This window comes from Pundamilia nyererei, unplaced genomic scaffold (genome assembly GCF_000239375.1).
Source record: "Pundamilia nyererei isolate P.nyererei 1_Seehausen unplaced genomic scaffold, PunNye1.0 scaffold00110, whole genome shotgun sequence".
Lineage (NCBI taxonomy): Eukaryota > Metazoa > Chordata > Actinopteri > Cichliformes > Cichlidae > Pundamilia > Pundamilia nyererei.
The window spans coordinates 1,987,496-1,998,952 of NW_005187511.1; the positions used below are offsets into that span (position 1 = coordinate 1,987,496).

The 11,457-nt window shown below is 38.6% G+C and overlaps 1 protein-coding gene and 1 long non-coding RNA gene across 2 annotated transcripts in view; one reads left to right on the forward strand and one right to left on the reverse strand.

Annotated features, from left to right (window-relative positions):
* The first annotated feature begins 384 nt into the window (after positions 1–384).
* LOC102210351 (uncharacterized) lies at positions 385–3,706 on the forward strand. The gene is made up of 3 exons (XR_311954.1): positions 385–406; positions 508–542; positions 3,646–3,706. It is a non-coding gene; the product is annotated as an uncharacterized LOC102210351 (long non-coding RNA).
* Positions 3,707–9,031: 5,325 nt separating this feature from the next.
* The window catches only part of LOC102193396 (voltage-dependent calcium channel subunit alpha-2/delta-3-like), a 34,419-nt gene continuing 31,993 nt past the window's right edge, over positions 9,032–11,457 (reverse strand). The window contains exons 32-37 of the mRNA XM_013912958.1: positions 10,532–10,728; positions 10,000–10,075; positions 9,708–9,748; positions 9,550–9,605; positions 9,277–9,394; positions 9,032–9,161 (exon numbers count right to left, since the gene is read on the reverse strand). Of these exons, the coding sequence (XP_013768412.1) occupies positions 9,032–9,161; positions 9,277–9,394; positions 9,550–9,605; positions 9,708–9,748; positions 10,000–10,075; positions 10,532–10,728 (618 nt within the window). The remainder of the gene's footprint in view (positions 9,162–9,276; positions 9,395–9,549; positions 9,606–9,707; positions 9,749–9,999; positions 10,076–10,531; positions 10,729–11,457) is intronic.

An 11,457-nucleotide genomic window follows, 5' to 3' on the forward strand; every position in this document is an offset into this window, starting at 1 on the left:
TGATATCATGTGCAGTCGAGTCAGATGGAAAATTGGATTGGGCATGGAAGCTCATAGTTTTGCGTGTTGTAGCATTATAATTCCAAAGTAAATATCTCAAGCCTAAATTACATCTCATGTCATGTGACTTAAAACTTAAGCTTCTGTGTCTACTGATCAGAACTGGTTTGTTTAGTTTTACTTTAGTATTTCTTTTCTCCAATATTTCCTTATGGATCATGAAAGTTGTTTGATCAGCAATTACTTTTATGTTTTCTTTTTTTTTAATAGTTCCAGTAAATTCTGTTACCAGCAGGTAAGACATGCTTTAACTTTTTCTGCAACTGTTTCCAATGGTTTCTGTATTATGTCCATGAAAATCACTGTCTGGTTGTTTTTTCTTGTAGCTCACAAGCCCACTGCACTGGTATTGTAAACGCTAAGTGACTTTGAGCTCTTTGCAATTCTTATCTATAGTATATACTATGTATATGTTTATACTATTTTTTTTTTTACTTTCAATTGTAGATGGCTTAATGAACACAACGCATCTTGGAGAAGTGGTAATTAAAAACAAAAGCTCTGAGAAACATTCTGAGTTAGTGGCTCTGAAAAGTATCTGGACACTTCGAGCTGTGGTAGATGGGTACTTTTTGAAGTAATTTTAAAAAAAAAATTCTTTAACCCCTTTCAAAATACTGAAATTCACGTAGTGTCAATGGAATGACATGTTTGCACTATTAATAGGCTTTGTGGCTAGAGAAATTTTAAACTGTGAGCAGTCACATGTATTTTCAGATAATATTTATGAGTAGGGATGGGAATCACTTCTTGCAGAGAACTGGTTGTACCTTTGAATTGTTACTCTGCTTGTCTGTAAATTTGATTAAAGGTGCCACTTATACTATAATCAGCTGATTTCAGTCCATGGGTCAGAGGTGGACGATAGTGACAAAGTCTACAATTCAGATTTGGACCTTACTTTTATTTTTGCTGAACAAATGGACAAGGGTGCGATGGTAAAATGCATACTCCATCAAGAATAGAAACAACTGCATTATAGTGCAAATAGAACTTCGGCTCTTTGCAAGTATGCTAATGATAAGCTAGCCAAGAATCCATAGTGACATTAAATCTGAGTGGATGCCAAGTGCAGCAGCAGTGAGACCCTGAACTTCAACAGGTAAAAAAAGCAATGATGAACAGTAAGACTGGACATCATTTCTACCACCTGTTCATGTTTCTAAAGGAGAATCACTGCTGAAGTCTCTTTGTGCTGGGTTTTGTGTTGTCAGCAGTGTTGCGTTCATACCGATTCATTAACCTCCTAGGACCTGGCGTCCACATATGTGGACATCACATTTTGGGTTATTTAGACCAAAATACTCAATTTTGCTCTACAAGGGCCTGATATCCACTTACAAGGACATTATACTGCTACTGTTCTATCAAAATTTGGTCTGTCCAGTGTCCTCCCTCGCCACCTGATCCAACTCACCACACAGCAAAATCTCCAGTGTTAAATTAAAACACTAGAGAGTGTCTATATGGGTCCACACCTCTGAGTGTTAAATACAACACTGTTGAGTGTTAAATTAACACTTTTGACAGTGTTATATGTTTAAAAGTAACCTAGTCAGTTTTGAAGATTAACAAAGACTAACACTGAGCAGTGCTGATTTTCTAACACTGGAATATTTCTAACATTTTGAGTTATTTTCCAGTGTTAGAAAATCAGCACTGCTCAGTGTTAGCCATTGTTAACACGGTGCCTCCTGCGGGTGGTGGGCCTGCAGGAAGATGGGCCCATGTCCCTTTTTTGGGCTGTGCCCGGCCGGGCCCCATGGACTAAGGCCCGGTCACCAGATGCTCGCCCTCAGGCACCCTTCCCAGACCTGGCTCCAGGGCGGGGCCCCGGTAACCCTATCCCGGGCAGGGTGAACTGTTCATAGGGGTCTTCTGAATCGCTCTTTGTCTGGTCCCTCACCCAGGACCAATTTCCCATGGGAGACCCTACCACGGGGCAAAAGCCCCCAGACAACATAGCCCCTGGGATCCCTGGGACACACAAACCCCTCCACCACGATAAGATAGCGATTCGCAGAGGGGATGTAAAGAATAGTTTAATTAATTGTTCTCTCTTTGGAGTAGTTAAAAAAGTACAGCATTGCTTTTAAGAAAACTGTTCAGTGTAATAGTTTTGTTTTGGTTTTTTGAGTCATGACCCCAGCACTAATCATAACAACATCAGTGATGTATACTCAGTAATTATTAGAGTCAATCCATAGAAGATCATTTTTGGCATTGTTTGGGTTATTATGTTACATGTTTGATTTGCATGTCAATGTGTCAGGTAGGATGAACCTTGTACGGCACATGTGTGGTAGGACTGTTTTGGCAGTCAGATGGGCACATGTTTATTTATAATTTTGATAAACGCATCATAAAAGTATTTCCATGCCAGCTCTACAACAGTGATGTGGAGCTGATTCTATTCCAGTTATAGTTCCATAAATCACGAGAGAAAGCTTGATCACAGAAATGGTTAAAAGTTCATTTAAACACTATTTGTGGTCTTGATTTTGGAGCTTCAATTGTCTAACTGCAGCTACCACACAGTGGCCACTGATATAATTTCCAAACCAGAGTCTCAGTTAAAAATAAATAATTTTCTGGGCATTTAAGATTTGGGTGAGTTTTAGCTGTAAATTAGTGTTAAGTCAAATTGTTGAATGTTGTCATTGTGTTTCTTAAATTTGTAAAGTCTTAGTTCAAACTATAGGATCAAAGGCATTCCTTTGTCTGACCCCTCCCCAGCCTCTCGAGGTTCTGGGAGGAGGCTGTAGTGTTTTATCACAGACACATCCCATGTGAAGATTCTGTCTGTTGTTTGGTAAACTTCCTGCCGTTTTATGGCTTCACCTGTGTTGTGTATGGTGTACCAATACAGGAATTGAACCATATATTGGGTGTGGGGAGATTACCCCCTTATGACCAAGGATGTTGTGATCAAGAGGACACACACACGCACACACACGCACATAGACACACATACACACACACACACATATCCACAGTGCCTTGTCTTAGAACCATTGGGGGGGGGGGGGGGGGTGGGGGGGGGGGGGGGTGTTTCGGTGGGAGGTGCTTGTGTTTTACCGTGTAAACTGTAACTGTCATGGGAATAAAAGGCTACGAGGAGAGCTGCTCTTGGAAGGAGTTGATCTAGAGACAGGTGAGGAGCATTTAGTTTCACAGCCTGGTTCTGACCAAGCCTTTCCTCGCTAGCGAGTAAAAGACTGGTTGAAGATGTTCTGTCTTGTTTTTCGTTCTTCATGAGGAATAAGTCTCTAAACTAGTGGGGCCTGTGGAAACACAGACTCAACAATTAGTTTTGTAGACATAGACTTAAACTCTCTGAGGAACAGAAGGCAACCAGGTAAAATCTCCAGCTGGGAGAATTTCATTAAGTTCCATATGAAACATCACAGAAGTTTGGTGTTGAAGTGTCCAAATTCTTTATGGGGCCAATTTCCAGTATGTGTATTATAAGGGTATCGGGTTAAATGTATTGTTACAAATATTTTTTTTCACGATTCCAAGTTTCCCATCATCTCTTCAATAATTATCCTCTCACTTCTGCCTTATTTTGTTTTTTCAAACTAGTCCCCTCCAGGAAACGAGCAATCATACTCTATATTCAGCTCAGTACCTGCTGCTGATCCAGGTGAGCTTCTTTGTATCCTTATTTATAAGAATGTAAACGATACAATTTAATGGCAATTCTATAAAACCTCAAAAACCTTTTTCTATAACATGCTTTGCATTAACCTGTTAGCAGTCGGACGTACCGCCCACGGTACATTGGATGGTTTAGGGGACTAATTGTAAATTTGTAGGACTGCTAAGGGGTTAAAGATTTTCCTTTTCAGTTGCAGATTCTACTCAAGAAGATGGACAGCAACTTCAAAAAAATGAAGTAAGTATGTCACAAGCAGAGATAGCAAAAGTATGGACATTCTTAAGCAGAAGTGTTAAAGAAATTAACATTGGAGACAGTGGAGAAAAAAAAGAAAACAAGATGTACATTTGTAAAAATTTTGTGAGATCTCGTGTTACCTCTGTGAGGTCCCACAAGTCCATGCACTTCCAGGTCAGTACTGAGACCTTGGAATCAACCATAGCGATGGAAGACAAACACTTGCGGGTTCTTAGTGTAAGCAGGCAGAGTCGTCACAAGGAGTATACTGACCTGGCAGTTTTGGTTGAATTCATTAACAGTGTTGGGACTAACGCGTTATTAAGTAACGCGTTACAGTAACTACGTTATTATTGTGGTAACGAGCACGATAACTAGTTATCATGCCAAAACCGGGAACACGTTACTCGTTACTGGGATTTAGATAGGCTCGTTATTCGTTACTTCGTGTGGTGGCTATCGCGGAGCTTCCACAGATTCAATAACATTAGCAAGTGGTGGAAGCCAGCAGGTGGATGAAGGAAAAGGGAGGCAAGAGGAAGAGAGACCCAAAGCGGCCGCTGGTCCGAGTGTCAAGTGAACTGAACTTCAGGTAAGAAGTTATGACCTGCAGTCCATCTGGATCAGATATGAACCAAGTTTAGGTGGAGTTTATTTTCGTTATGCCGACTTTTTCGTACTGCATGCTAGCTAGCATGACGAAGTTTCTATACAGCTGGGTGGTGCTATGTTACTGATGTTGAACTTTATTTTGTTCATAAGGTTAATTGTTAGAGCTGCCAACCGTCCTGTACAAAATGGAATCGTCTCGTATTCAGAGAAAATATTACGCGTTTCGTATTGAGATGAAAAGGAACACAGTTTGTCCCGGACTTCAGCTACAATGAAAAAGGCACAAAGCTGAAGTTATTCTGTGTTTACGCTGCACAGCTGCCTGTTCTTCTCTCATCCTCTCCCCTCCCTCTCCTGTTTCTACTTCAATCATGAAACTGATCAATTATCAGCTGATCGGCTTTTCTCTCTTGCTTGTTTATCGCCCACTTTGCGCCAGAAAGAGGAAACTAGCGGATGTCGCGGTAAACAACAGCAGCACTTTTAGGCTTGATCAGCTGTTGTTAGAATTTATTTAATATTAATTTCTAGTATCAGCTGATGTTTGCTGGAGCCACAGCTGTAAAGCTGCTGGCCATGATATCGGTTTGAATATGTGGTGAGAGGGAAACATGAAGATGAAACCAGGAGATGTCCTTACTGGATCATCAGAGCTGTGATGGAGAAACAGGTTTACCTTTTAGGTGACATGAATGAGTTGAAGGGAAGTTATGAACTGTTTCTGAGTGACAAATAACACCAGGATCCTTTTCTAAGTAGCTGACAGCTGGTAACTGTGCAGGGGCGGGTCTAGCAAAGTGTTGCCAGGGGTCCATGTAGGGCAGTAAAAGGGAAAGGGGGGCACAAGGAAACACTTTCTTTTTCTCATTTAAAAGGTCTCAATTTTAAAAAAAAATTTATCTGAGTCTTGCAACAAACAATTGATAAATTTATACATATATACCATCAGAACAGTGTACATCACTGTCACAACATCGTTTATTTTCATTCAAAGGCTTTATGATTTTTCCTATAATGGTGGGCCGGGCTCTAGTCAAAATGACGATTTTTTTGTCCCAGTCCAGCCCTGTATGCAGCTCATCTGCAGTCTGGTGTTGCCTACATCTTCCTATTCAGAAGGCAGAATTTCCAAGTTCTGAGTACAATCGAAAGCACCACGACTGCAGTTTTTGTGTTGGATGTAAAAGGCGCACATGACGCTGTGACGTAGGCTAGAATCATGGCAGCAGTCAATGACGGTCCAGGCGTGGGATTTCTCTCGTGGAAATATGCACATTATCTTTTCCTTTCTATTGGTAGGTGGCACAGTGCACTGTGGCAAGTAAGCAAGCTAGAAGACTGGCACTCTTGCTGGGTATCCAGTTACGGAAGGAACACATTAACAAGAGAATTCTGAGTTAAACCAAAGTTACTTTCCCTAGTAACTGAGTTACTTTTGATAGAAGTAACTAGTAATGTAACTAAGTTACTAATTTAAAGTAACTTACCCAACACTGTTCATTAACTACCACCTGAAGTACTTTGAAGCTCCAATATCAAGTACAATAAATGCAGGAGGGGGAAGCATTTCTCAATCTCTCGCAAAACTTTTGCAGGATCTTGCAAAAGTACATCTTTTTCTTTTTTTCTCCCATGTCCCTTGCAAGGCTCTGTACATTTGAAATTATCTGCCTCATAAAAATATTATACCCTTATCCTCACTCCTCTTCTATAGCTAGCTAGATGCTGAAGTACCATGATCACAATTTGTGCCCATCTGCACTTGTCCCGGTGTTTTGCCATAAAAAGCACTGGCCCACTTTAATTCCTATGGCGCTATAAATAATGCAAAAATACAGTAAATGCAGTAATGTGAAATAATAACTCCCCTCAAATGTCCTAAAACAAAAGTAACAAGCCTGTTTTGAAAATGTAAGAAGCAGAAAGTGTTAGTTGTGTTAAAATGTAAGGAGTAAAAGTGAAAAGATGTCAGAAAAATAAATGCTTAAGTAAAATACAGATACCTTACAAGTATTTGTACTTTGTTACTTCCCACCTCTAGTCACAAGGGTAACATTAAATCTGCTGGTCATATAAGTTAATAGATAATACAGTTTATTTTCTCCCCCCCCCAGTCTGACATATACCATTTGTACTCAACCATCCCCAAGAAGCCAGCTACATCAGCCCTGAAGAGTATGGTGTATAGCACTGTGAACCCTATGTACACCTCTGTGAACTCCGTGTAAACTGCAAATGAAAATTGTTTTAACTTAACTGCCTTAAGACAGTTTGATAGCCTAAATGTTAAATTCCTGATTAAATTAAAAATGTTTTGAAAAAGTATTGTTTTCTAATGTGTCTATTTTATGCTTAACACATTTTTTGTAATGTTTTTTTTATATATATATATTTTGTTTTTCCTCCAGGACTGTATATACAGTAAATAGCATCACATTTATATTCAATGTCTGCAATTCAGCTACACAAACTCACCCACACAAAAAAGTATCTTAATGTGTAAATGATGGAAAATATTTATTTGCATTTATTCATCAGCTTTCCTAAACATGTAGTTACGAGTATGTGGTCACCTTGACAAATGGCTGAACACATCAATGCCACATTCTTCAAACACACTGCTCTTTTTCATGCACCTTGTACTTTTCTTAAATATAATTTGCTTTAAAAAAACAGAATAAAGCCATTTAATATTTTCCAATGTCTCACTACTATTTTACATGATCCATTACAGACATCAAAGCAAATTTAGTAAAACAAATAAATTTTACTAAATAAATTGTTTTAACAAATCATTACTGTTTGTAATGATTTACTGCCTAAAACAAAGACCACTCTGCATTCTTTTCTCATTTCACAAAAGTGCATTTTACATTCTGCAGACAATAGCTTTCATATTTTTCCTGACACAACAAATAATCAAACATTTAATGTCTTCCTGTGCACAAAGGCATGTCTTAGACTTTGAGTAAAGCACTCTCACTTGTTGAGAGGCATTCTACGTTTCTTTCTTCTAATAAATTCAGCACACATGTAGAGCAATTTTGCAAACTCTATTTGGTATGCTCTGCTGTGCGCTGATCAAAGTCACCAAGCACTCCTGTTATTCTCATTTTCTTTTGTTCTCTGCATTAATGGATGTGTCTCAGTGCTAAAGATTTTGTCTTTGCAGAGTACTGCCTGTATTAGAGGTATGAGCAAATTCATGTTTTTATGTGTCTATAAGCTTCTTCTCATTGAATTAGTCCTTACTGATTTCCACTGCAGCTGCTATTGGTCACCTGCTGATGGTCGCTGTTATCAGAGGCAGCAGAGCTGCTGCTAGGGGACCGGAGAAGCGTGTTGCTGAACCGCACTCCATGGCATTTTCCTGTAAGGTACACAATCAATTGTCATATTGCAGTACACATGCTTTTTAGTAAACTTACCAGCTGTATTTGGCTATGACAGTACTGAATATAACTTTAGATAACTTTTTTTAATAATGTTAACTTGACCCATATAATGTTATTTATATAAAAACAAAGTGAAATAACTATTCAGTGACATGGATGAGAACGATCGCCCTTGGAATTGCAATGTACAAGTGAAAAATACAGATGTGGACAATCAGGATTTAAAATAAACCCAAAGAAACCAACCCTCTAAAATTGTGGGATGAGTTAACAATTCATAGCTGAAAATTTTAAATATAAGATTTTAAATATGTACATTTTTATTAACAGATTAGTTTTTAGACATTTAATGCTAGAAGAGGATATGCCATCATCACTCCACATTGTGTTTGGACTGGCCTTTCATATACTACTGTAACCCACATCTTAAAAGAAGCAAGCCAGTAGGTTAAAAATCAAGTACCAGCTCCCTATTACTACTACCACTTTAACTACTATCTCTAAAGCTAACTTACTATTACATTATTATAACAATATTATGTTATTCTTACAGAAAGAAAACAGTTTCAGTGATGTTATATGGAATTATATTACCATTATCACATTTTCATAGAGTAGCACATAACCTTATTTGTGTTTCCTTTACTGTCAGCTTTCACTGTATCGCTGTTGACCTGCATACATACAGATAGTGTGTGCAGATCAGCACTTTCACATACCTCAGGGTGGAAAGGATGACATGATTCAGGCTTTTTTCTGTCCTTCTGATACTTCAGTCTCTCACATTTTAGTGACTCGTTGTGTTCAAAGGAGTCAAGGGTGTAAGAATAAATCAACAAGATATGGTTCTAAGTTTGAAACCCAACTAGCATGCATTAAACCTCACTTACCCTAAACCACAACTTCAAATATAACCCTAAGTGTAATCATCTCAATAGTAAACCCCTCAAGATGAAATTCATAATGATCACTTTTTCTCACAGCCAGCTAAACACATTTAGGAAACAAAATATTTTTTTTAAAAAACTTTCAACTATTTTGTTTCAGTTCATGAAATGTCTCTGCTTCATATAGAAAGGATATATATGATCTCAATGGGATCCATTGTCACTGGAGGAGCACTGCTGCAGTCACACTTATTATCCACAACAACCATGAACAGGTTGCTGCTGGGAATCTGCTGTATGACAAAAGATCTGCAAAACAAACACAAAGTCTAATTTTAAAAAAAGTTTAATGTTGGTTAAATATAATCAAATGATACTATTAGATTATTATTTCATGATTAATAGACAGTTCACTTGGCAGCACCTGATGCAGCCGTCGCACTCAATGTTTCCAGTTGTTTCTTTGATGGTGCGTTCAGACACAAATGCAGGGTATTCTGTATCACATGGTACCATCATGGTTTTACCCCGAGATCTCTGAGCTGAACGTGAAACAGAGCAGGTTTAACTGAAACACAGAGGCTTTACAAAATCAGCATTAAGCAGAAGAGGTTTTCTTTCTGCCGCTCATACTTTCCAAATATTCTCCCTCTCTCAGATCTCAAATGCCTATAAATCATCACGAAGTTACGGTTACCTTTAACTGAGAGATCAATATTCCACCAGCTGTACAGGTTAAATTCTAGCAGGAAACTAAGAGAAAAGCAGAAACATAAAACATAATCAGTGTTTGTGATGAAAGTTATGAGAATAGAGTAAACCATACTAAACAAATATTTTATCAAAAATTCTTACATGACAAGTTCAGTCAGAAGCCATTTAACTACAGAAAATGGCTAAAAGACAAAGAAAAGATAAGGTCAGCTTTTTTATTTGCTTTGTTTTGTATTGATTGTTGTAAATGCTGTAGTTCATTTCCACTTGTTCAACATGCATCAGCCGCATGCAAATGATAACCACAAACGGAAATATGTTCGATGGCCAGTGGTTTAGTTTGAGGACATATGCAGCTGTAGATGTTGTGAACCACAGATTATAAATATCCTTTGACTTCTCTTCCTCTAAACGCTGTCTGTTGCACACTTACATCTGACAAAGTGCGTGCACTGTCACTGCTCCCAGCATACTCTCTGCAAAGGGCCTGGTAGTCATAAAGAGTGATCCTGAAACACACACAGCACAGTGAAGGTCTTAATAAACATCCGATCTCATCATCATCATCATTTATTTATATAGCACTTCGAAAACACACCTGGTAGACCAAAGTGCTGTACAATAAAAATATAAATATAGTAATAAAATTGCAAAAACCAAACATAGCAATAAAATTAATAAAAATGTCAGTTACCCACAGAGTTAAAAGCCAGGGAGTAAAAATAGTTTGTTTTTTTATCTGGACTTAAAAACTGGCACTGATGTAGCCTGTCTAATATGGAAAGGAAGAGTATTTCAAAGCATCAAAGCCGAAATAGAGAATGCACAGGCTCCTCTAAGTTTCAGCTGTGACTTACGGACTGAAAGCAACAGCTGCTCAGCTGACCGAAGCGAACGAATGGGGACATGGGGCTTCAACAAAACAGACAACACAAAAAGTCCAGTTTGAGAGACAAGATTTTAACCACAAAAGTGCCGAACCAGAAATTCCCACACAGTGCTGTAAGCGGGAGATCAGCAAATCATGATCCACTGTGACGTATGCAGCGGTCTTGTCCAACAAGACAAGCACTGCATATTTACCACGCTCTGTCGTTATCAGAATGTCATTCATAACTTTTACGAGGGCTGTCTCCATACTGTAAAAGGGCTTACAGCCGGACTGAAAGATTTCACACAATTGAGAGTCATTCAAATAGTCCATCAACTGAGTATAAGCAATCCTTTCCAGGATCTTACTCAGAAAGGGAAGCTTAGAGATGGGTCTAAAATTTGACATGACTGAGCTGTCTAACCCTGGTTTCTTAAGTAAAGGATGTATGACTGCATGCTTAAATTCGTTAGGTACTTGACCAGACAAAATACTAGTATTGTATAGTATACTAGTATGTTCAGAATGTGTGGTCCGATGGCAGGAAATACCTTTTTGAGAAAGCGGGGAGGAACAACATCATTTGGAGAGCCACACGGCTTAGATTTCAACACAGTTTCACTAAAACAGGTAAAACAATTGGTAGAAAAGCAAGAACCATGCATGCCAGATCAGCAGAGGTCTCAACCTAGCAACCTTGTCCACAAAATAATTAAGAAACTTATTGCACATAACCTGAGAAGAGTGCAAAAGAACATAGCCTTCTGTATTACATACAAGTACATAATTTATAGTGTTATAGAATACACGAGGGTTATGCGAGCTGGCAGCAACAAGTTGAGAAAAATAGGAGTGCTTGGCAGCCTTTGCTGCTCTCTGATAGAGGTTCACAACAGTGAAGGAGAGTGGCCCAGTTCGCACAAACAGAGTTCAAAACTGGTGTGGCGTGTTGAAGGGGATAGCTGCTTAAAGTCAAGATGTGCCTTATTCTCATATATAACAACATGCTTTTTAGCCTTT